At 42.2% G+C, this 25,795-nt stretch overlaps 1 protein-coding gene across 3 annotated transcripts in view; it reads left to right on the top strand.

Annotated features, from left to right (window-relative positions):
* Nucleotides 1-25,795, top strand: part of Rasgrf2 (Ras protein specific guanine nucleotide releasing factor 2) — a 218,931-nt gene that overhangs the window by 91,472 nt on the left and 101,664 nt on the right. For all 3 annotated transcript variants that reach the window (XM_055625520.1, XM_055625519.1, XM_055625521.1), the window contains 5 exons: nt 3,805-3,914; nt 4,585-4,703; nt 9,551-9,711; nt 10,821-10,887; nt 11,352-11,488. In XM_055625520.1, coding sequence (XP_055481495.1) covers nt 3,805-3,914; nt 4,585-4,703; nt 9,551-9,711; nt 10,821-10,887; nt 11,352-11,488 — 594 coding nt within the window. The remainder of the gene's footprint in view (nt 1-3,804; nt 3,915-4,584; nt 4,704-9,550; nt 9,712-10,820; nt 10,888-11,351; nt 11,489-25,795) is intronic.

Below are 25,795 nucleotides of genomic sequence, written 5' to 3'. Positions count from 1 at the left end.
CAGGGATTTCCCCTTGAAATGCCCTATATGGAGGGAATTCCACAGAGGCAAAAATGGGTGTGGAGTCTCCTGTCCTTTTGGAAACTGCAGGTTCTGTTCTCTTGGAAGGGCATTGAGTGTTCCTGTTGTGGAATTTATGGGGCTTCTGGCGATGCCCCCGAATTGTCCTGTGGTAAAATGATTCTTCTGATCATGTGTGTTATGGTCCTGTGGAGCATTTTGTTCTCTCAGCAGGCAGCCTTGATCCCAGACAACAATTTTGGAGCCTGGGATGCAAGTGGGAAAGTGTAGGGGATTTCTGTGGTCCATAATTATTTTTCTAAGGTTAGTTTGTACTGCTTGGACCTTGGAAGTGGTTATGGTAGTTCAGTAAGAATTTTTAAAGCCAAAGGCTGCATTTGAAAATGGTTAAGTATAGTGAAATTTCATAATAATAAATATGTACATTATATATTATATAATATTTTATATATTGTTTTGCTTGAACTTTTCCAAGAAAAATGACAAGCTTTTATTTTACTCTATACATGTATAGAATTTCAGGTTTTACAGTGAAGTGCTTCATGACTACATTGCTCTTCTGTGATGCTCTTCTAAGTTAGGATTGAGTGCCCCAAACCATATCTGTCCACAGCCCCAGACCAGGTAGCTACAAAAGTAGAACTGTTAAAGGCTGATGAAACTCCCTGTGCCTGAAGTTTCCTACACATGCTTTTTAATTCCCAAGGCATGATCCTCCCAGGGGTTTTAAATGCCATAAGTTTATAAACCTGAACTATGGGCAGGACATCCCAATGTGGTTGAGTGCAGAGCCTGGGCGGGGGGGCTTCTACCACCCTTTCCTTCCTTCCCCCTGAAGAGTTGAAACCCAGTAGCCATGACTAAGCATTTTGATGCACTTGGAGACATTCCCATCATATCCAACAAGAGCATGGAGCCTGGAGTCTTGGGGAGATCTGGTGTCTGCTCAGCCTTGCCTCTCATCGATACTGTCACAGTGCTCAGGGGCTGGGCTCTGGGTAGCTCTAGGTGCTTTAGGTCTCTGACTGTGGCCCTGGGTGTACAGTTTGGGTTGGATAACCATGCAGTATTGTAAGGAGTTCAGGGTTATCTAGAACTTCCTCCCAATCCCAGACAGTGACAGCTCTAAACCCTAAAACTGAGTTGAGGGATCAAATATTGAGGATCTTAGATTTCTTCCATGGTGAGGCAACTCAAAGCTGAAGCCCCTTTGTCTGAAAGACTCTTCACACTTGAAGAATTCATCCCAATTTCAAGAGATGAGCAGATGGAAGGATTTTGAATAATCCAAGAAGAGAAATTATTAGAGATTGCTACCCACAGACCTTGGTTTTCTTGGGATCTATCCTTTGGCTTCTTCACTTGGGGCATCCCCAAGGAGAAAGCATGTGAAACAATTAAAGGGAAGTACGCTTTCTAGAAACTTGGAGGGTTTTCTTACTGGGCTCACTCAATCCTAGTCTTCCTTGTCTAATGGATGAAGTAGCCATGAAGGTGTTTGCTCCCTCAGAGGATCTGAGACCTAGCTCTGCTCCTGCATACACTGAATTGCAGTGGTCTGTTCAGGCCTTGACCTTGCTCCTTGGTGGTGCTAGACACGGCCCCACACCCCGGCATCAGTGGGAGATGTGATCCTTCCTTATGCTGCCGGAGGATCTCTGGCCCTAACTTTCCATGAACTGAAATATGGAGGCAGAGGTTGGTGGCAGGGCAGAGGCAGGAGGAGAGGTGATTAGAATGGGGAGCTTTTAGCCTGTAGCTTTTTATGATGGGAGAATGATGATGCGAGGCTCTCACCCCACTGATTTTTTTTTTTTTTTTTTTTTATTGGTGATTTAACAGAAGACTTCACACTTGCCAGGCAAAGCACTCTGCTTCTGGTCTCTATCCCTGGATTTTTTTTTTAGGGGGAAAGGGTCCTTTTTCTTAATTCAGTTGCTGCCTTGAACTATGAAAAAAAGGAGGAACTGTAAAACTGGGATGATACTAGAGAGAATAACTAGTAAGTCTTATTGTTAGCGAGCACTTTGTTATAGCAATAATAGAGTCTAAAAATTCCTGTCTGGCAAACAGTGCCTTGGCTGGCACTGTTCATGCTGTTTCCAAGTGCTCGTGTGTTTATTTGAACATACGTGTGTGTTGAACGTCTATAGGCAAGACAGTCATGACATCTGCTCCCAGAGAATGCTGTGAGGTGGGCTACAGGAAGAAGCCCCTCGCTGCTCTGTCTAGCTATTAACCCAAACAGGAGAGAAAGCTAATTAAAGTCTAAGGCAACGAGCATTTGTTCCATTATTGAAAGTAGAAATATGATTCATTTTGATAGCTGCTGTGATGGTCAGAGATTTTGGAAACTCTGTGCAGTGAGCTCTTGTCACCACAGACAAGCTCTTTGCAGAGTCCCTTACTGCTCGGCAGAGGCTCCTTCACCAGCTTTGAGCAAGAGCCAGCATCCATTTGTTCCTGTAGCACAAAGTAGAAGGGGCCAGTTACCGAGTTCAGCTCTGTTCACTTGAGCCCTAGCCAGAGAACTCTAAAACAAATGTAACTAATGGAGGAAGAGCATGAAGCTATGTACTAAACATAGTTTTGTGGGGTTTCGGTGCATAGTAAGTACTGAGGCCCTCCCACTCCTGACTCTTGTTAGGAAAAATTGGTTCTATTAGCTGTTCATTGCTTCATTTTCTGTGGAAGTATTTACTCTTAGCAGAGTTTTCCCGTAATGGAACTGTGCCAACAAAAGGGTTATTCATAAGCATCCATATTACAGGAGTGTTTTCCATGTGCATGCTTTGGTGAGTAGTTTATAGAGCAGAGATAGAAGTCTTCCTTCATCTGTCCTACAGTGATAAGTCACTTAAGACCCTGATCCGACCATTAAGCTGCAGTTAGTGCCTGCGCTATTAGTGACTGTTGTCTACGTGCGTAATAAAGGGAGCCACTCACAAGTGAGCAACAGCAAATATATATCCATGGCTGGGGCCGCCATCCCTCAGGACAAAAGGGGAGGCCTCTGGAAAGCTGCTTTTCTACCCTAGTCTCAGGGGTTCTTAAGGTGCAGATGAGAACCAAGGCCCCTAGAGTGCCAGGGAGATCTAAGCTGGCTCTGCCATTTCCTGGGGGGTCTGCCTTAGGTCAGTTCCTAGACCTCATTGCAGTCTGTTTCCTCACTTGCCAAGCCAGTAGTCCGTGTGTAGCTAGAGGAATGGACACGTCCACCGAAAGCACTGTGCTGGGAGTGTGGCTGTTCATACACCCTTGCCCTGAAACTACCTGTTTATAACGTAAGAACAAATAAATGGCCTAGTTAAACAACAGTTTCCCTGCTGGAGGGTGACGTGAGATGAAATAGGAGCAGAGTGTCAATACGAAAGAACAGATCTTTCCTGATTTCAGTTGTTAAAGAGAGCATTGTCAGCACTGTCATTTTTAAAATAAACATATAAACAGACACAAACCTTTAAAAATAGATTCAAGTGGCTCGATGGCAGCTGCATCTGACTCAGTGTGCAGAAACCGTGATTCAAACGCGCATGTTATGTACAAGCCTAAACAATGGCTCCTTTATACTAGGCTTCTTCCTTTCTGATGAAATTCTCGTGCTCTTCTTTTGGGGTGGGGGTACAGACCTTCTTAGTGTATGAGGTTTGAAGCATGGTTCACTCCCACTGTAAGACCATCAGAGTTAGGAGGGTTGGGGTGAGCTCCCACGGATGATGCCCCTGAGCGGGTCCCTGTGTCATCCCGGACCTCTTGTTCACACCCACCTGTGGCTGTTTTCAGATCCCCAGGTACATCATCACACTGCACGAGCTCCTGGCTCACACCCCCCATGAGCACGTGGAGAGGAAGAGTCTGGAGTTCGCGAAATCGAAGCTGGAGGAGCTCTCCAGGTGCGCAGAGGTCGCCCACAGAGGGTCAGGCTTGGGAGGAAGCTCCCGAGGAGCCCAAGCAGATGGGCTTCAAGGGGGAGGAAGCAAACGCTAGCTCCAACGTCCTTGACTCATCTTACAGTGACAGAGACATTGCTGAATTCTCACTCACATTCATTTCAGTCAAGAACTTATCTTTGGAAAGTTCTCATAGCATGCGAACTTACATAGCTGAGATCAGGTATGATTTGGTTAAGTCTGCAAATGTTCATTTTTTTTTTTTCATTGAAATAAAAAAATGACTGTCTGCTGCATTTTGTGTCAGATTTGGCCAGAAGCTAGGTAATGGGCAGGTTGTCGCCAGTGCTATTCAGATCAGATGTGGCAGTCTCCAACTTACTGCCTTCAGGAGTGACGCTTCAGTGTTAGTGAAGGGAGCCGGCTGTAAAATGCTGGGACTCCTTGTTGCCTTCAAAGCGAGCATCGCCACTCGCTGATGGCTGGTCCGCATACCATCGGCTCACACAGTGTGTCCTTGTACTGGGTTGTGACTGGCTGGAGCCCTGGCCCAGTCTTAATTCACAGTCTCGGCTAGATCCCATCATATCCAGACCCACATGTCACGTGGTGCTGTGTGTCCTGCCTGCTGGAGCAGTGACTAATGCCTGCCCATCTGCCCTGTGTGTGCCAGAGTGATGCATGACGAAGTGAGTGACACTGAGAACATAAGGAAAAACCTCGCCATTGAAAGGATGATCGTGGAGGGCTGTGACATTCTGCTGGACACCAGCCAGACGTTCATCCGTCAAGGTGAGACCTGTTTGATCAGACCCTCTGTTTACGTGATCTGTGTGTCTGTCACAGCATCGCTGGCACATCCGGGGACACGTTCTGGAGCAGGCCTGTGTGTGGTGCAGTTCATGCAGGACAGCCCTGTGGCCTTGACCAAGGCTGAGGTTGAGGCCCACCTCTGTGCTATTTCTTTTCAGGGTCATGAGAAACAGCAGCACACTAATAGTAAAGCACAGTGGGACAGTAAATCACAATCTGGCTAGACTCTCCTCCTCAGTGGACCGGACATTCTCTGCAACTCCAAGGAGGACAGGTCGGTCTGGCCGATTAGAATGGCAGCGCCAAGTGGTGATGATATCCAGGCAAAGGCTCAGGAGAAACTGGCAGTCCTCAAAACTCATGCACATAAGAGCGGGGACAGGGTCCTAAGTGAAAACAGCTGTCCTGTGTCCGCTTTTCTCATCAGCACTTCCAAGTCACTGCCACATGCTATAATTTGATTCAGTTGGCAACTCCAGTCCCCAGATAGAATGGTTCCTGCCAGGCTTTGGAGATGGTAGAGCCATTCTCTGTGTGGCATGTGTGTGGCGAGGGGTGACACCTGATTAATTAGGCCTTTGAGGAGATGAGGCTGTGTCACAAACGATGGGGAAGGAGCAGCCTGGTGATGCACAGCCCTCCTCAGCTCTTAGTTCAAGGTGCAGGAAGTGTGCCACATCCTGAGATGCTCTCAGATGCTGAGGTGTCTTGGAGGAGGAGAGCGTGGTGTCAGTGCTGGATCCGAGCAACCAGGATGCTCTGCTGCATAGCTTTGTAGTATGGACTGAAGCAAACTTGGGACTTGAATTAATCATCAGTGCTGCTTCTGGCAAGGGTGTGTTGGTATCGTTTGGAGCTATTACTGTTTTCTTCTATAATATGCTGCTTAAAATATGTTTTACCTCACCAAATAAGACATTATGCAGTCCACATTATTTTTTGCCTAGAATTCTTAAAATGTTTAACACATGTCATTCTATTTTCTGTTATTTATTTACAAAAAGAGTCACTACACATATGCTAAAGTTGGGAAGCATATTTTAGAAATTATTCCTTTTCTGTTTTTGATGCTATGTACCAACTTTTCTTAAAGTAATAGTAAACAGAATACAATGCTGACAACAGCAGCCATTTCCATTTCCTGCCCTATTGTTCTGAGTGGACCCTGTCCCCATGCTGGCTGTCTTCGTCAGCACTATCTGCCTGTGCATTATCAACTGTGTCGTCCCCTACCTGGGAGTGGGAAAGCCCTACTCCACCTCTTTTGTGCCTATAAAAGGACTACTTAACCACATAAGTCCAGGTCAGATAATGGTCTTGAATTGACTCTCCTCTCCATTTCCAAGGCCCTTTGCTCACGAGGCAGGGATTCTATCCTTTTGTGTGATCTGCATGATCTCCTCTCCAATAACGGCAAGCTCTGAGAGGCAGCATTCCAAAATTCTCTTTGCCTCACCTTGTCTAGTCTTAAAGCGACTGGGAAAGGGAGCATTAAAGTAGACCGAATAGCTTATTAATTAAAGTTGTAATTGTAAGGTATTTATTTTATACTTTTCTTGTATTTGAGGTTCTCTAAAGGTGCCTCCTAACTGACCTGTATTTTAGATCTAAGAATGGACAGAAAACTTTTTGTAACTTGCACACAATTTCTGAGCACACTTTTGATTGAACACTGTTATTACCCACAAGCACTTATGTATTTATAAAACTTAGATTTCTTGTGAGTTAAAAAAACACAACCACACACAGTTCATGAGATGTGACTGAGGGTCGAAGGATTTGAACCAAGCACATTATTTTCATTACACTTTAAGAAGAAAAAAAAAGTCACATACTGCTTCTCCCTCAGAGCCACGCCCATGCTATTTATCGTGTTGTAAATTTCATAGCTGAGGCACGGTCAGCCGTGGCTGTCCTGATGTCATTGTTATGGCAATATCAGGCTCATCAGAGCTTTACAGCAGTCTTGCTGTGTGTTTGATCTGCTTAGTAGATTTAGGAATTATTCAATGAAGGTTATTTCTGTACATCCAAAATTCATCTGAAGATAGAAAGTGATTATAATTGGGAAAGTTTGCACTGTCTTTCTTTAATTTTTTATTAGCACTTTTATTAAATACTGTTAACAGGCTTAAACACTCACAGAACACATTTTTAAAGTATTATTCATTACACTATCAAGGGTTTTGATTTCCTACTAAGTTGACTACAATGTAATTTTAATGGTGTCTGTTATTTTTATTAATTACTTCTGTGGGTGATATAAGATCTCTTTCAATATATGTGTGCTTGCATCAGTACATGTGTACTTTCTACTTTTTATGACTTCCAATAAAAATAAACCACCCAGCCAGGTCCTCAGCAAGAGTAAGGAAATACCACACGGAGCTCTGCCATCTCAGAGACCAGGCTCAAGGCCCGAGAATGGCGCTCATTTCTTCAGTGCTGAGCAGAATTCTGAGCAGAGGCTTTGGGTAGTCTTGAGGGCATTCTGTGGGAGTTACTAATTGAAGTATGAGAAGTGTTCCACACGTTGATTCCATGTTAGATACCCATAACAGGTTGCTAGGGACAGGCCCACAGCAGTGGTCGATTGACAAGATGTGGTAATCATTTCTCTAATCCTAATCATTTGTCTAATTTGTATTAACCAGAGAGGAACCGTTTCTGAAAGTTGCATGGCCATGCTGAAATATGTCAAACAAAAGACGAAATGTGACAAAGACAACTTAAGACACATTTTGAAGCATTCTATTTTATGAACCAAACAGACTTGCAATTTCTCACTTTTAGTTTGGTTGAATAGATCTCTGTCCACATCTAATGTAGAGTCCCCTGTTTGGTGAACAGTCAGAGTTTAACACATTGGTGTATGGTTGCCAAGGAAACTTTTTTAAACCTCAAAGCCAAAATTCACAATAATTGCTAATAGATGTGCTAACCATAAATTTTGTAATTTCTGACTTAGAAAATTACTTAAATTGCTAGAAGCATTTGCCAATGAACACATTATTATAGAATTTTCACTGACTTGGTTATAGCTTTTCTGAAAATGGCCCTGTGACCCATTTGTCCACCAAGATCCTACTGTCCCCTTTCCACTCAGCACTGACTAACCTGACCTCACGGGTTAGACCAGCTGGAGTGTGTCCTGCCCTTTGCCTTCAGGTCCCAGTTCACATGTTGTTAAATTTACTGCCCATTGTCTGACTCTGCCTCACCTATGTCTGGCTTTAACAGTGACTTAAACTGAGGCTTCAGTTTCTCCATTTATAAAATGCAGAAGGGGTTTAATTTTATCTCCTGAGTCCCCTGAGTTCCAACTCTTTGTGGAACTTGCTCATAAGCTCGCTACCCTTCCTGCTTTCTGCTTTTTCCACACCTCCCTACTTCAGATTGAATTCTTTGCTACACGAGCTGTCTGTCAGTTTGCTCCTGCCCACCTCACCTCCTTCAGTTACTCTCTCTTGTCCACCCAGTTCCCTGGAGTCAAGCCTTCTCCTGGCCCTTTGTTCCCACTCCTACTCCCTCCCCCAGGACTGGTTTCTTGCTCTTCTTTAAGCCCAGAAGAGCTGCCTACTTTCTGTCTGTCAAGTATCCCACTTAATCATTCACCTAAATAGATGATGTGAGATCAGGACATGGAAACTTTGTACTGTGTGTCTTCCCAGACCTGTTAAGGGAAGGAGCAATTTGAAGCATTCATATGTTAATGTTAATCTGCTGATTTTGTGACTCACATAGTTTTATTGCCTTAGGTATATAATTCTTTATATAAAAAAAAACTTTAGTATTTTTTTTTCACTTAAAGAACTAATCTGTGCACATTAAAAAAAAAAACTAAGAAACTCGGAATACATGAAAAAAATCAGGTTGTTTTTCTGGCTGCTGCTGCTGATTGTGTTTAAGGACTGGCTATGTACTTTGTGGTTTTGGTGGGCTCCTGAGACCTGTGTAGGGCTGCATAGGGTGGTAGATTAAACAGATGTTACTGGCTGCAGTGATTTCAGAAGTTAGAACAAAGGTGTTTGCAAGAATCTTGGTACTTTGTAGTTGATATTTAATAGATTGAAACTTTTTTTCAGGATTGGGGAAGTGTCTGTTACAGGTGATTGGAGGTGATCCCAGATACTATGTAAATATTACGGAAGCCTGTGTATCACTTCCCACTTCCCATACTGCTGCCTAGACCACAGCTCTGCCCTGCATGTGGCTTACTTCCCATTTGGGTTTCACAAATACATTTTAATCAACTTTGTTGCAGTTCCTTTTTATTAGCATGCATTAATTACATAGAATGGGGTTCATTGTATCACACATAATTTAAATACAGTTTGAAATAGCTTTCCTTTAAGATAGTCCTTAAATAAATTGCATTGACTTATATAATTTATGAATTTTTATTGTATACATCTGTTATACCATCTATTTTAAAAATGCAAAGTAAACTATTCATATACCTTTTATTTTTATTTCTTGCTTCAGGGAGAATAAATTTTATTTATTTTGATCAAACTATTGTATTATTATCTATAATTATATAATTTATAAGTTTACTCAATCAGATCACAGATGACATCAATGCTTCCAATTTGATCTGATATTGAAGAGTCAAGTCAAAATTGTTTCACAACAATACTAGGAACAGTTTGTCCCTTAAAATACAACGCACTATTTCCTGGGCTGGAATAGAGGAGATTCATTTGTTCTGATGGCACATCGAATACATTGTTGGTATTTTGGGGGACCGATCCTTGTGTTTATTGCCAAGGGCATGAGCCTCACCAGAAGTTTAAGTGTCTTTTCTTCACTCTTGTAATCACCAGGTTCTCTTATTCAAGTGCCTTCTGTTGAGAGGGGAAAACTTAGCAAAGTCCGCCTGGGCTCCCTGTCCCTGAAGAAGGAAGGCGAGAGACAGTGCTTCTTATTCACAAAGCACTTCCTGATCTGCACCCGGAGTTCGGGAGGGAAGCTGCATCTGCTCAAGGTGAGGGTTTCCATGTTTCCGTTGTCTTCCCAGCAGTGGAGAGGTAGGAAGTTAATTCGATTCTGACTTTCCAGTGCCTATTGTTGTCAGGAAAGATTGCTATGCTCAAGCAGGGAGAGGAGGTGTATGTCTAACAGCAATTATTTTGTTGTCTTTTGAATTCAAGGCAATAGAAATTTATTTTAAGTGTGCTTCACCATAAAGGAGTATTATTCAAATCAAAATCTAGGCAAAATTATTATCACTTGACAACTTCTAGGCCATAGATCTCTTGTCCTAGGTGCATGGATAAAATATTTTGCAACTGCTATTTTATCTCACTGTACATCCAGATCAGTCAAACTACAGCCTAAAGATCACTACCTGTTCTTACTGACAACATTTTATTTGCACACAACCACCCGTGCTTATGGCTGCTTTCACACTGAAATCACATGTCTGTGTAGTCAGTAGAAGTGATGTGACACAAAGAGACAAAAATGTTCCCTGACTGACCTTTTATAGGAAAAGTGTGCTCACTTGTTATGTATTTATCTTCTGTTGTTGCTTAGAACATTATTCACTGAGCCAGTGAGATAACTAAGCAGATAAAGGCTCCTGTCACCAAGCCCCGTGATTTGAGTTCAGTTCCCAGGGCTCACATGGTAGTAGAGAACAGATTGCCACCAGCTGCCTTCCAGCTTCCTCAACTGTACCACAGCACTGCCCCGTGCGTGTGCACACACACACACACACACACACACACACACACTAAATAAAGATAAAACCAATTTAAAAATACTATTCACACTGTGACACACTTCCTGGCTGGCCAATTCAGTCTTGTGCTGAACGTGGTTACTCTCTAAAGTCACTCTGGTACCTTCTAGTCTTCCATGAGTGGCTTTAATAAATTTTATAAACAATGGGGGCAAAAGTAGGAGAGTGGGAAGAATTTAATTAAAGTGAAATGATTTAAATTTGTTCTGTTTAGTTTTTAACTCTGTGAAGAGTTATTTATGGTGCACAACTTCTGTGTCCGTGGCAACCTGAATATTGAGTTTACAAAGCAAAGGCCACCAACTGCACAAGGTAGCCAGCCTCTTAACCACTAACCCATCTGCTTCCAGACAGGTGGGGTTCTTTCCCTCGTCGAATGTACGTTGATTGAGGAGCCAGACGCAGGTGACGATGACTGTAAGTGACATCCCATCTCTTGGAACACTGTGAAATAAAATCACATTCTGTAGATGTTCGCCTTATAGGGATAAGCTGTCTGAGGAGGTCGAGGAGATGTTAGGGTAAATTCTCTAAAGCTGTTTATCTGTGTAACCCGTGAGCTGTGGTAAGCCATCTTCAAGTTTGCCTCATGATAGTGCCTTTTCACAGGCAGACAGAGAAGGGGGTTGAGTTAAACAGGATTTCTCTACATGATGCAAATGAAAGTAAACCCGGACGTGGAGGTTGGCTTGGAGGTACCTTCTGCCCTCGGCTTCTCCACCAGCTTGTTCTCCAGTCCTTCCGCACGCTCTGAAGCACATTGCTGAAAGGAGAATCTGGATTTGAATGCCTGTGGGTCCCAGTGATAAGGCTAGATGGGAGGAACCATGGTTCCTAGCTTTTGCATTCACCTGTAATCATTTGGTTTATTTGTACCGAAGCCAAAGGTTCTGGCCACATGTTTGGACACCTGGATTTTAAAATAGTGGTGGAGCCTCCTGATGCCTCTTCTTTCACTGTGGTCCTGTTAGCACCTTCACGCCAGGAGAAGGCTGCATGGATGAGCGACATCAGTCAGGTAACTGAGTGGATGCCCCTCCCCCAGTTTTTAAGAATTTCCATCATAAACATTTAGTGAGGATTTCTAGATTAGCTATGTGCTTCTAAGTCACTGGGCTAACCACCACCGGCACCTCACACTTTGGTGGGCTGTTTGCATTCTACTGTTGTTCTTCCCCTGTTAGCACTTACTTAAGATGGTAAATATGATCAGTGCCTCGTTCAGCCATCATCGGACCAGCTTCCTCCTACGGTAGATGGGAATAAATAGAGACCCATAGCCAGACATTATGCAGAGAATGAGAAGCCTTGGAACATTTACCCCTAAATGGGACATTTCTATCAAATCCCTCCCCTCAGGGAACCCAATGGAAGAAGCAGCAAAGAGTGTAAGAGCCAGAGGGGATGGAGGACATCAAAAACCAAGGCTCTCTGAATCAATATGCAATGAATCCATCTGCTTGATTAGCAATGAATCAATATGATATGCAATGAATCAATATGAGCAAGGCTCATAAGAATTCATAGAGACTTCCAGAATGCATAGGTCCTGTTCAGGTCTGTACCAGGTCCTTTGCAAATATATGATGGCTTCCAGTTTACTGTTTTTATGGGATTCCCGAGTGAGTGAATGAGTGGGTCTTTGTTTCTTGTGCCTTTCCTTGGGCTCTTTTCCTTCTGCTCATTTGTTTTGTCTAATTCTGATGTGTTAGGTTTTTTTATATTATATTATATTATATTATATTATATTATATTATATTATATTATATTATATTATATTATATTATATTATATTATTTTATTTTATTTTATTTTATTATTTAAAACAATGCAATTAAATTGTAGTTCCCAAGCCAACTACACCAGCTGCAACTGAGTCAAACAGTGTTGAAATTGTTCTGTTAGTAATTCTTTTCCAGTGTCATTTTTTGCTTGTCTATTTCTAAAGTAGGAAGATGATGAGAGATTCAAAAACAGCTATTGAGGGCTGTGGTGGAAATTTGCAAAGTAAAGACCCAAAGGAGACAGCATCTTTAGGATGAAATCTGGAAATGACTTCCTGCATTTTGTGTAGAAGAAAATTCAGGAGCTGGATGGTTGCTTTTCCCGGATGTGCAAGGCTCAGGCAGGAAACGACACACTTATTCAGGCAATGATGTCACGTGGAAATGTCAGATTAGTCATAGCTGGACTTGATTCACACCCCACGTGGATTTGGGCTCCATTTACCAATGTGAGGGAAAGGTTTGTGGGAATGGAGACTATTGTAGTAAGACCTGAGTGAAATGTGGTGATTTGTACCTGAACTCAACAGGAAGTTGAGGCAGGAAGATTGCTTGACTCTAAGTGTCCCAGACCAACCTAGGCAATTCAACAAGAGCTCATTTCTGAACTTTAGTTAATGAATTGATAAGGTCTTTACTTAATAGCCAGCACTTATGTCCCAAGTTGTCATTTGAAGAAAATTAGGGCAAATGGCAAAGGCATTCATTGTCGTCACTGTCATTCGTGGCAAGCTTTTTTTCCTGAAGAGTTCAGAGGAATTTTCTCCTAAGATGCGAATGGAAGCAAATACTGAGATCATCGGTTCTTTAGCTGCTTAAACATTTGGAGGGACTGATTACTGAGAGAGCAGTAGACATGCACAGCCATAAAAGTTGGCTTTACTGATTAAAACAGTTTTCAAGTTCCACTCTCACTCATTCTACCCATACAATAGCATGAAAGAAAGAAAGAAAGAAAGAAAGAAAGAAAGAAAGAAAGAAAGAAAGAAAGAGAAAGAAAGAAAAAGAAAGAAAGAAAGACCACTGGCTTCACTGTGCAGGTCAGAAATGGGAGTTAGAAAATCCACCTTTATCAGAGTCACATGGCTGCATGGAGTTGGTACTCAGTCCTCAGCTAGTTCTTTCTGTTGGTACTGAACAGCTTGCCTGGGTTACCTGTTTAATCCTCAGACTGCTTTGATGGTGGGCAAATAGTTAGAAGAGAAATATCTCCTTTCTGCCCCTAAATGGATACAAACATGAGATATTCCTTAATTTTTTGAGCAAAATTACATTCTTATGTTGGCTAATTAATACTTTTAACCTATATTAATACTTCACTAAGCCTCTACTATTTGTAAAGAATCTCTGATCTTATGAAGCTTTTCCTCATTCATTGATTATTTAAAGATTTACTGAGGAATCACCACACACAGCCAGGTCTTGTTCAGATATGGGCATATGTAATAAGACGAGCTGTTAGGGAAGACAAGGAGTAACTCACTGAGTGCATACAGTTTCATAGCGCTGTGAAGCTGAGAAGTATAAAAAGAGCCAGATGTTTTCCAGCTGCTGAGATCGTCTTTGTATGATGTAACCAGGACACCTACGATTTCAAGGAGATCACTATCATCTCCCAACCTTTCCTGTGGTGCCTCGTGGGGCATGTGGGAAGATCCCTGGAATAGATGAGTTGTCGTGCCTGGCCTTTTAAAGGAAGGTACTCAAACGTTTGCCTACTACAAACATTCAAATGAGATCTCAGTTTCTACTGAGACTATGGTTTAAGGCAAAAGTATTCAACTTCCTTTAGTTCCTTCCCGTGCAGTGGTAAGTATGTTGCTTCATACAAAACGATACTAGGTTTTATCTGCAGTTGAAGAGCATTAATAGAAGTTACATCACTTCTAGTGGTAATGAAAGCAATATGCAAAAGTGCAATGAATAGAAATAGCACATGGACATGTAACAAAGTGAAAGTCATTTCAGAAAAGGCAACAGCGACTGCAAAGACTCTAAATTGGGAGAAGGATGTGTTGTTTTTAAATTTTTAAAATTTATTTATTATTTATTACATTTTATTCACTTTGTATCCCGGCTGTAACTCCCTCATCTCCTCCCAGTCCCACCCTTCCCCCCTCTTCTTCCTCTATGCCCCTCCCCTAGCTGCTGGTAGGGGAAGTCCTCCTCCCAAGAAGGATATGTTTTTAAGGAATACCATGCAAGCTGATGTGACTGGGCTGGAGAAATAGGAATAGTAAGATATGATGGGGCCAGATCAGGGGTGAAGTCAATGGCAGAGGGGGGGCTTTCGTTTGTACTTCCAGTCAGGTGAAAGCTGTTAAGGGATTTCAACACGTGGATTTCGACATTTAATTTAGGCCTTGGACGGTCACTGCAGGTATTATGGAGAGAGCATACTGAGCTGGAGAGTCAGTTGGCACAGAGGGAGGTAAGGGAGAATGCTCCTACAGTTACCAGAAGAAAGGCCCATAAAACCCACTCAGCCTGGCATCAGTTGGGTTGGGCACAGGGGTTCTGCTCTGTGCTCATTTTGAAGGAAGGGTGAGCAGGGTTTTTTCGTGGAAGAAAGAGAAAATGCTGAGTCAGGTAATAGGAGAGCCCGTGGCCTAAGCAATCCCAAGAGTGGAGTTGTCAATAACTGAGATGGGAAAGTCTGTGGGGGCAAGATGTTGGGGGTAAACTTGGGCTTCCTTTTGGGTATGTTGAATCTGTGAAACCCAAAAGATATTTGAAAGGAGTCAAATAACTGGGGCTCCTGAGAGCTTGGACTTCAGGACAGGTGGAGAATCCACATCTGTCAGGCACATCTGGGAGTTTATGCTCTGCGACTGTTGAAATCACTGTGAGAGAATATAGATAGATGAAGGAGGAGCCAGAAGGAACTGCGGAGATGACCAAGAAGGAGCCACCGAGAGAGCAGAAGGATGGCAGGGTTTAGTGGCATCCTGGAAGCAAATGAAGAAAGTGTGTAAGCCGGAGGGAGAGGTCCTGTAGGAAGCTCTGCAGCTGGATGGGCAGCGAGTGCTCCAGGATGTCATTTGAGTTGGGGTGGAGTTTGAATGGCAAGTTGTAGGTACTGAATAGTCTGTTATTGATTGAGCCTAACCTACAGCTTATATGTCTACATTGCAATTGGATTCATGCTGTGCCCAAGGCATAATCATTTTGTAGGAGATGTAATATACACACTCATGGGATTTGTTAGACTCACAAGTAGAGCTGAACATCTTTATTATTAACAGGAAGAGCCTACCAAGTACTTGAAAATATCTTCAATATTTTATTGTGTGTGTGTAAAAACATGGCCCCAAAAATGAACTAGAAATATTCCCAACACCAAGGTCTTTATGAAAGTGTTTTCTACACGCAGCCCATGTTAGCATGACTTGAGGAGTTTTGCTCCAATGATCATTGAGACTCTGAAACCCAGATCACATTTCAAATGCCCTAGACTGAACAAGCTCTGTAAATCACTTCTGCCCAATTATGTTGCAGAACCTCTGCCCTGAATAATAAACTCTTTCCATCTCCAAACCCCCTAAAATCCATTAAAAAATTATGTCATAATTTGGCCTCAGTGGGTATTTTTTTTGCCTCATTTCCTTCTTTCTATATTTTTATAATTCTTTATATCTGTTCTTCAAATAATTGTGTGTGCATACACAATACATATATATCCTGTCCCATTAATTTACCACTTTTATAGCTTTTCCCAAATCACTGACTATTGACATGCTATTTCCCAGTCTTAGGACTAATATGTAATGTGCTGCCAACTTGGTCAGGACATCTCTACCCACTTCCAGGTTCACTGATAAACTCCCCCGAAGAGTGTAAGATTGGCAGTGGAGGCCATGGTCATTGTCATGATTTCATTTAATGATTCATGTGTGGTTACTTTTTCTTCAGGAAATATGTAAGTCATCTTCGGCAAGAACTGGAGTACAGGCCGAGAACCTGCCTCCTATGTGGGATGTCATGGTTTCAATCCCCAGTGTTACCTCTCAGCCCCCCAAAAGCAAGGGATTATTCTTTCTGCCACCAATATGGTTCCATACTAAGTCCTTCCACATGCTAACCATATCACCACATCTTCCAGTGTAATGGAAAATCAGGTTTTGCCTTGAAGAGGTTTTAATTTGCATCTTTGTGATTACTCAAGAGATTATAATTTTGTGCTATTTCTACTTCTTGTCTCTTTTTACCAGCTGAACACTCATTCACTAGAACTATTTTTACAGACTAGGGAACTGACATCTTCTTTCAAATTATGAATATGGTCTCTCTGTCACTTTGTCTTTAAATGGTTGCATCTTAGCTTTTCCATGGCTTGATTTGAAGCCACAGTGCTAGGCTCTTGTGTGGCACCAATCACACAGGAATATTTTTTAAGACAGTCAAGCAGTTCCCAAGAAGGGAGATGGTTCCACTGTCACAAAGAAACTCAATAAAATCTAAGGTTTTCAGCTCTGCCAGGTCTCTGTCCCTAAAGCTGTAATTTTAAGGAGGAACAATTACTTGAAAGATTAATTACAGCTCCAGTTATAGCAGTAGGGCCATAATTAAGTGTAGGCGCCTCCAACAAAGCATGCAAAGCTAATGGTCTCAACCAGTAATTCTTCCCCTTTTGTCTATTTATGGGGAGGGACTTGAGGCAAAGATTCGACCATTCATTTCAGTGTGACACACTTATTGGTGTGTGTCTCTGTCATGTGCACAATGGCATGCTTAACAGATTTTGAAGAAATTATAAAAATTAACTAAAATGCAGAATTAAAATTCTCCCAACTTCTTGGCTTGGGCAGAAATGCTACATTTTGTTTGAGAGTTTAGACCTGTGTAGACAATTTCTACTTCACTGGTCATGCCTCCCTTCTTAAAATAGTACCTGAAATCAATTTTGTACTTTAACATAAAAATGGTGAATTCAAAGAAAAGTGGAATCAAGTACTGCTACCTGAAAGCAGTGAGAATCTAAAACAATATGATGACACAGTTCAGCAGGATAGAACAGCAGCCTGTGACAGAGCCTGAAACCCCCACCCCAGTCATTAACACTTCTCCAAACCCAGCTGCAAACACAGCCTGCTGCTTTTTGTGAATGGACCTTTTCTCACACAGACCTTAGCCAAGGGCTGATTAGGGCCAGCACAATAGCTCAGGGGTCAAAGGCACTTTCTGCCAAGCCTAATGACCTCAGTTTGATCCAAGGGATGTGCACAGGGGAAGGAGAGAACTCACTTTTCCAAGTTGTCCTCTGACCTTCACATTTGGTTGAGCTATAGCATCTGCACACACACACACACTCTCTCTCTCTCTCACACACACACACAAACACACAAGTAAATGTAAGCATTTTTAATGAATTAAACTGTATGGGATCTCTTTTATTATCCTACTAATTTCAAGATTTATTGTAATTCACACAAATTCAGGATGACATTAAAGCTATCTGACATCCTGATTGTTTTTGCACCTTTCTTCTTCTTTTTTTTTAACTTTTATTAATTACACTTTATTCATTTTGTATCCCCCCATAAGCCCCTCCCTCCTCCCCTCCCGGTCCCACCCTCCCCCCTTTCTGCATGCATGCCCCTCCCCAAGTCCACTGATAGGGGAGGTCCTCCTCTCCTTCTTTCTGATCTTAGTCTATCAGTTCTCATCAGAAGTGGCTGCATTGTCAGGGTTCTAGGTTATCTCCACGGATAGTCCTTGGTTGGAGTATGAGTCTCTGGGAAGTTCCCTGTGTTCAAATTTTCTTGTTCTGTTGCTCTCCTTGTGGAGTTCCTGTCCTCTCCAGCTCTTACTATTTCCCACTTCTTACATAAAATTCCATTCACTCTGCCCATCAGTTGGCCATCAGGCTCAGCATCTGCTTTGACAGTCTGCACAGCAGAGGCTTTCAGGGGCCCTCTGTGGCAGGTTTCAAGGTTGTTTCCTGTTTTCTTCCTCTGTAGCAAGTTCCTAGGTTGTTTCCTGTTTTCTTTTTCTTCTGATGTCCTTCCTCTTTGCCTTTCAGGATGGGGATTGAGCATTTTTAGTTAGGGTCCTCTCTTTTGCTTAGTTTGTTTAGATTTTAGTGGGTTTATTCTATGTTGTATGTTTATATGAGTGAGTATATACCGTGTGTGTCTTTTTGCTTCTGGGACAACTCACTCAGGATGATCCTTTCCAGGTCCCACCATTTACCTGCAAATTTCATGATTTCCTTATTTTTCATTGCTGAGTAATACTCCATTGTATAGATGTACCACTGTTTCTGCATCCATTCTTCAGTTGAGGGGCATCTGGGCTGTTTCCAGCTTCTGGCTATTACAAATAAAGCTGCTACAAACATGGTTGAGCAAATGTCCTTTTTGTGTACTTGAGCCTGTTTTGGGTGGAGTGGTATGGCTGGATCTTGAGGAAGCGCTATTCCTAGTTGTCTGAGAAAGCGCCAGATTGATTTCCAGAGTGGTTGTACAAGTTCACATTCCCACCAGCAGTGGAGAAGGGTTCCCCTTTCTCAACAACCTCTCCAGCATGTGTTGTCACTTGAGTTTTTGATCTTGGCCATTCTGATTGGTGTAAGGTGAAATCTCAGGGTTGTTTTGATTTGCATTTCCTTAATGGCTAATGAGGTTTAGCATTTCTTTAAGTGCTTCTCTGCCATTCGATATTCCTCTGTCGAGAATTCTCTGTTTAGCTCTGTTCCCCATTTTTTAAGTGGATTACTTGGTTTGCTGCTTTTCAGCTTCTTTAGTTCTTTATATATACTGGATATGAGTCCTCTGTCAGATAAAGGGTTGGTGAAGATTCTTTCCCAATCTGTAGGCAGTCGCTTTGTTTTGATGATGGTGTCCTTTGCTTTACAGAAGCTTTTCAGTTTCAGGATGTCCCATTTATTGATTGTTGCTCTTAGAGCCTGTGCTGTTGGTGTTCTGTTCAGGAAGTTTTCTCCTGTACCAATGAGTTCTAGGGTATTCCCCACTTTTTTTTCTAGCCGATTTAATGTGTCTGGTTTTATGTTGAGGTCTTTGATCCACTTGGACTTCAGTTTTGTGCAGGGTGATAAGTATGGATCTATTTGCATTTTTCTACATGTAGACATCCAGTTGGACCAGCACCATTTGTTGAAGATGCTATCTTTTTTCCATTGTATGGTTTTGGCATCTTTGTCAAAAATCAGGTGTCCATAAGTGTGTGGGTTTATTTCTGGGTCTTCTGTTCGGTTCCATTGATCCACCATTCTGTTTCTATGCCAGTACCATGCAGTTTTTATAACTGTTGCTCTATAGTACAGCTTGAGATCAGGGATGGAGATACCTCCAGAAGATCTTTTATTGTAAAGGATTATTTTAGAAATTCTCGGTTGCTTGTTATTCCATACGAAGTTGAGAATTTTTCTTTCCAGGTCTGTAAAGAATTGTGTTGGCAATTTGATGGGAATTGCATTAAATCTGTAGATTGCTTTTGGTAAGATGGCCATTTTTACTATGTTAATCCTGCCAAGCCATGAGCATGGGAGATCTTTCCATCTTCTCATATCTTCTTCTAATTCTTTCTTCAGAGACTTGAAATTTTTTTCATACAAGTCTTTGACTTGCTTGGTTAGGGTTACACCAAGGTACTTTATGTCATTTGTGGCTATTGTGAAGGGTGTTGTTTCCCTAATTTCTTTCTCAGCCCTTTTGTCTTTTGTATACAGGAGTGCTACTGATTTTTTTGAGTTAATTTTTTATCCGGCCACTTTGCTGAAGGTGTTTATCAGCTGTAGGAGTTCCCTGGTAGAGTTTTTGGGGTTACTCATGTATACTATCATATCATCTGCAAATAGTGATAATTTGACTTCTTCCTTTCCCATCTGTATCCCCTTGATGTCCTTCAACTGTCTTATTGCTCTAGCAAGGACTTCCAGCACTATGTTGAAGAGATATGGAGAGAGTGGGCAGCCTTGTCTTGTTCCTGATTTCAGTGGGATTGCTTTAAGTTTCTCTCCGTTCAGTTTGATGTTGGCTATAGGCTAGCTGTATATCGCCTTTACTATGTTTAGATATGTGCCTTGTATCCCTGATCTCTCCAATACTTTAAACATGAATAGATGTTTGATTTTGTCAAATGCTTTTTCAGCATCTAGAGAGATTATCATGTGGTTTTTTTTCTTTCAGTTTGTTAATATGGTGGATCACATTGATGGACTTCCGTATATTGAACCACCCCTGCATATCTGGGATGAAGCCTACTTGGTCATAGTGGATAATATCTTTGATGTGTTCTTGTATTCAGTTTGCAAGTATTTTGTTAAGTATTTTTGCATCAATGTTCATAAGGAAGATTGGCCTGAAATTCTTCTTCTTTGTTGAGTCTTTGTGAGGTTTAGGTACCAAGGTGACTGTGGCTTCATAGAATGAGTTTGGTAATATTCCTTCTGTTTCTATTTTGTGGAATAGTTTGAAGAGAATTGGAGTTAGCTCTTCTTTGAAGGTCTGGTAGAATTCTGCGCTGAAGCCATCTGGTCCTGGGCTTTTTTTGGATGGGAGACTTTTGATGACTGCTTCTATTTCTTTGGGGGATATAGGACTATTTAATTGATTTACCTGGTCCTGATTCAGCTTTGGTAGGTCATATCGATCAAGAATATTGTCCATTTAATTTAGATTTTCAAATTTTGTGGCATATAGACTTTTGAAGTAAGTCCTAATGATTGTTTGGATTTCCTCAGTGTCTGTAGTTATGTCCCTTTTTTCATTTCTGAATTTGTTGATTTGGGTGTTGTCTCTCTGCCTTTTAGTTAGCTTGGCTAAGGGTTTGTCGATCTTGTTGATTTTCTCAAAGAACCAGCTCTTGGTTTCATTGATTCTTTGAATTGTTTTATTTGTTTCCAATTGATTGATTTCAGCCCTGAGTTTGATTATTTCCAGCCGTCTACTCCTTCTTAGTGTGTCTGCTTCTTCTTTTTCTAGGGTTTTTAAGTGAGCTATTAAGTTGCTTGAATGAGCTGTCTCGAATTTCTTCTTGAAGGCACTTAGTGCTATGAACTTTCCTCTTAGCACTGCTTTCATTGTGTCCCACAAGTTTGGGTATGTTGTGTCTTCATTTTCATTGAGCTCTAGGAAGACTTTAATTTCTTCCTTTATTTCTTCCCTGACCCAGCTGTCATTTAGTAACAAGTTGTTCAGTTTCCATGTGTGTGTAGGCTTTTTGCTATTTCTGTTGTTGTTGAAGTCCAGCTTTATTCCATGGTGATCAGACAAGATACAAGGGATTATTTCAATCTTCTTGTATCTGTTGAGGCTTGCTTTGTGACCAACTATATGGTCTATTTTGGAGAAGGTTCCATGAGGTGCTGAGAAGAAGGTAAATTCTTTTGTGTTTGGGTGTAAAGTTCTGTAAATGTCTGTGAGGTCCATTTGATTCATGACCTCTGTCAGAGATATTGTTTCTTTGTTTAATTTCTGTTTTGTTGAGAGTGGGGTGTTGAAGTCTCCCACTATTAATGTGTGGGGATCTATATGTGGTTTAATTTTTATCAATGTTTCTTTCACAAAGGTGGGTGCTCTTGTATTTGGGGAATAGATGTTCAGGATTGTGATGTCTTCTTGGTGGAATTTTCCCTTGATGAGTATGAAGTGTCCTTCCCCATCTCTTTTTATTAATTTTGATTGAAAGTCTATTTTATCAGATAATAGAATGGCTACTCCTGCTTGTTTCTTGGGTCCATTTGCTTGGAAAGTCGTCTTCCAACCTTTTACCCTCAGGTAATGTCTATCTTTGTGCCTTAGGTGTGTTTCTTGTATGCAACAGATACCTGGGTTTTATTTACGTACCCATTCTGTTAATCTGTGTCTTTTTACTGGAGAGTTGAGTCCATTGATGTTGACAGAGATTAATGACCAGTGGCTGTTAGATCCTTTGATTTTGATGTTGGCTGTGTTCATAAGGTTGTGTGCTTGGTTGCTTTTTGTTTTGCTGTAGTAAGGTTAATTATTTCCTGTGCTTTCTTGACAGAAGCTAATTTTCTTGGGTTGTATTTTCCCTTCCAGTGTCTTCTGTAATGCTGGATTTGTGTGTAGGTATTGTTGAAATTTGTTTTTGTCATTGAATATCTTGTTTTCTCTGTCTATGAGGACTGAGAGTTTTGCAGGGTATAGTAGCCTGGGCTGACATCTGTGTTCTCTTAGGGTCTGCATGATATCTGTCCAGGCCCTTCTGGCTTTCATAGTCTGTGTTGAAAAATCAGGTGTGATTCTAATGGGTTTGCCATTATATGTTACTTGGCCTTTTTCCTTTGCAGCTTTTAGTATTTTTTCTTTGTTCTGTATACTTACTGTTTTGATTATTATGTGGCGGGAGGATTTTCTTTTCTGGTCAAATTTGTTGGGTGTTCTGTAGGCCTCGTGTATTCTTATTGGCTTCTCCTTTAACTTGGGGAAATTTTCTTCAATGATTTTGTTGAAAATATTTTCTGGGCCTTGGAGAAGGGAGTCTTCTTTTTTCTCTATACCTATTATTCTTAGGTTTTGTCTTTTCATATTGTCTTTGATTTCTTGGACGGTCTGTGTCAGGAATTGTTTAGATTTAACATTTTCTTTGACAGATACATCGATTTCTTCCATTGTATCTTCTACATCTGAGATTCTTTCTTCCATCTCTTGTAGTCTGTTGGTTATGCTTATCTCTGTAGTTCCTGTTTTCTTCCCTAAATTCTTCCTCTCCATTATTTCCTTCATTTGTGTTTTCTTTAATTTTTCCAGTTCTATCTTCAGGTCTTGAGTTGTTTTGTTTACTTCCTTCACCTGTCTGATTGTATTTTCCTCTTTTTCTTTTAGTTCCTTCAACTTTGTTTCTTTTATTTCTTTCAGTGATTTAATTATTTCTTCTCTGAAGGCTGCAAACTCTTTGGCTGCATCTTCCCGTATTTCTTCACGGATGGCCATAATCTCCTTGTCTTTAACTTCCTCCATTTCTTTACGGATAGCCATGATCTGTTTGGTTTTATCTTCCTCTAATTCTTTACGTATTTTAGTTGTTTCCTCTATTAACCTCTTCATCAGCATAGATGTAAGGTCATCTTCTTGATTTTCTATTATGCTGCGTTGTTGTCCAGGGCTGTTCGCTCCTGGATGGCTGGGTTCTGGAGATGCCATATTGCTCTGTCTTTTGTTGGTTGAGCTTTTACGCTGACCTCTACCCATTGGGCTATTTTATGTGTTGGCTGTTAGTTTCTGTGCTTCCTGGAGTTGAGGTAGGGAGAATCCCCTTGGCCGGAAGATGATTTTTCCTGAAGGAGTCCTCCTCTGCTTTTTGGTTATGGTCACTGTATGGCCAGTGTTTCTCAGGAATTGCCACTGCTCACCTCTGGTGTATAGCCCTGAGTAGTAGCTGTGGTCTTTGTTAGGCAGGGGAGATCTCCTCTTACCCATAGAAGTTCTCAAGACAGCTGCCCCACTGCTGGGTTTCTTGTCAGAAATTTAGTGAGCTGCTGCTGTTGTTACAGTTTTCCAGGTACAGTCCTCTTGAAGAACCTGCTGATTCCCTAGCTGTGGGGTTTTCTCCCAACAGGGAAACTCAGTCTGTTATCCTGGGGCGCACAGTTCTGTCCGGGAAAGTGAGAGGAGCGCCCAGCAAGTCTCTGGGCCAGAGGCTGAGTGCTCTGCTCTGGGCCTGGAGAATGTGCACCTAGGTTGAGTTGGCACCTGGGGGCGCCGCTTTGGTCTGGAGGCTGGGTGCCTCACTCTGGACCAGAAGCTGTGTGTCCCTGTCTGGGATGGCTGCTGCAGGCACTTCTCTGGTCCAGACGCTGTGGGTGCAGCTCTCTTGAAGGACCAGGGATTACCACAGTTTTGTCAGTGTAGCTAGGGATAACTGGTTGATCCTTGGCACAGTATCTGAGGGCTGCTGTAATGGCTCTCTGGCTTTTGTAGGTCTGAGGATCCAGCTGTGTACCCCAGTGCCCTAGGGGAACTCAATAATGGCGGCTGAGCACAGCGCTCCTGCCTGCATTAGAAAGCTAGAGCCTAGGGTCTGCGTGAATCCAAAAAGTCTTTTGGTGCTGGGTGTTCTGAGCGTTAGACCTTGATGATCCCCCCCGCTGGGGATCTCCTCCTGCCAGAGACACCCAGTCTTTGCTTTGGGGACTGCTGTTCTGTCTGGGGTGGCGAGTAGAACCCACAGGCACAGATGCCCGCCAGTGGCTCCACCTTTCTGGCCTTTGGGAGCCTGGGTGGCTGCCTAAACTGGATAATTTTCCTGAGACCTTTTCGAGGTGGGGGTGTCATCTGAGTGCTCTGAGATCAGACCAGCCGTTTCCCTCCCTGTGGGTCTGCACCTGACAGTGAGACTCAGTCTGTGGTGCCCTGGTGCCCTGCTGCCCACAGTTCTATCTGAGGCAGTGAATCAGGCATGCAGGCAGGGCTCTGTGCAGGCGCCTGGGTCCTCGGCTCTGGCTCCAGGCTGGCTCCTGGGGCGCCCGTGGAACCCGAGTCTTTTCCAGGGGATATCTTAAGGTCGATCCCAAACGTTTCCTGCTCCGTGGGGTTATCTCTCGACTGGAAAATCCAGTCTGTGATGTTCTGGGCCCACAGTTCAGTCTGAGACAGTGACCAGAGCATGCTGGCGTGTAGCTCTGGGCTGGCGACCAAGCGGCTGGCGGAACCAGGATCTCTTCTGCGGTTTAGCTGAGTGAGTTAAAGCTGATTGAATCCCCCACCGTGGGGTATCCTCTCACCTGTGAAACACAATCACTTGTGTTTTATGGCCGCGAGTTCTGATTGCTGGTCACTGTGCCAATCCTGCTGTGCTGCTACTCAGAATGAGAGTCCTCCCGGCGCCGCCATCTTGCCCCCTAGCGCACCTTTCTTCTAAGCTTGAAAACTGTATTCATTTTCCTCAGGCACTGTTATTTCTCACCAACACCTAAGATACATGCTTCATAATAACGAATTCCTTTTCCACTCAGCATTCATGAGCTCGATCAACTCTCAGTTCCACAGGGTACCAACATGTATGGGTGTTCAAGTCTTTTGTATAAAATGGAATATTTGCACGGAACATGCATATAGCCTCCTTCATCCTTTAAATCATCTTTAGATCACTGACAACACCTGAGACAATGCTTAAAGCAATACCATCAGCTGCTCCATCACTGCTAAATTATATCGCTCAGGGAATAATGACAAGAAAAAAAAACTGTCCATGTTGTATAGAGATGAAATTCCCCTTAGGTATCTTTCATCCACAGTTGACTGAGGCAAGGGTGCTGAAGTCAGAGACACAGAGGGTCTGTTGTTTATACTACACCTTCCACTATAAGGATTTCTGTATACATACTTGCATGTGCAAATTCTATTGTAGCTTTGCTTTTGTCTGTAATGGTGCCTTGTTGCATTATTCAGATCCCTAAATAGAAGTGAGATAAAAGCTGAAACTGGCTGAGGAAGACTGATAAAAACCACTCTTCTGTTAAGACATGATCTATCTCTCTGTCTACCTGTCATTATCTATCTATCTATCTCTATCTATCTATCTATCTATCTATCTATCTATCTATCTATCTATCT

The sequence above is a fragment of the Psammomys obesus genome, unplaced genomic scaffold (assembly GCF_907164565.1).
Source record: "Psammomys obesus unplaced genomic scaffold, mPsaObe1.curated_primary_1811, whole genome shotgun sequence".
Lineage (NCBI taxonomy): Eukaryota > Metazoa > Chordata > Mammalia > Rodentia > Muridae > Psammomys > Psammomys obesus.
Note: the sequence above shows the minus strand (reverse complement) of the source record. Positions and strands in the feature narration are given on the sequence as shown.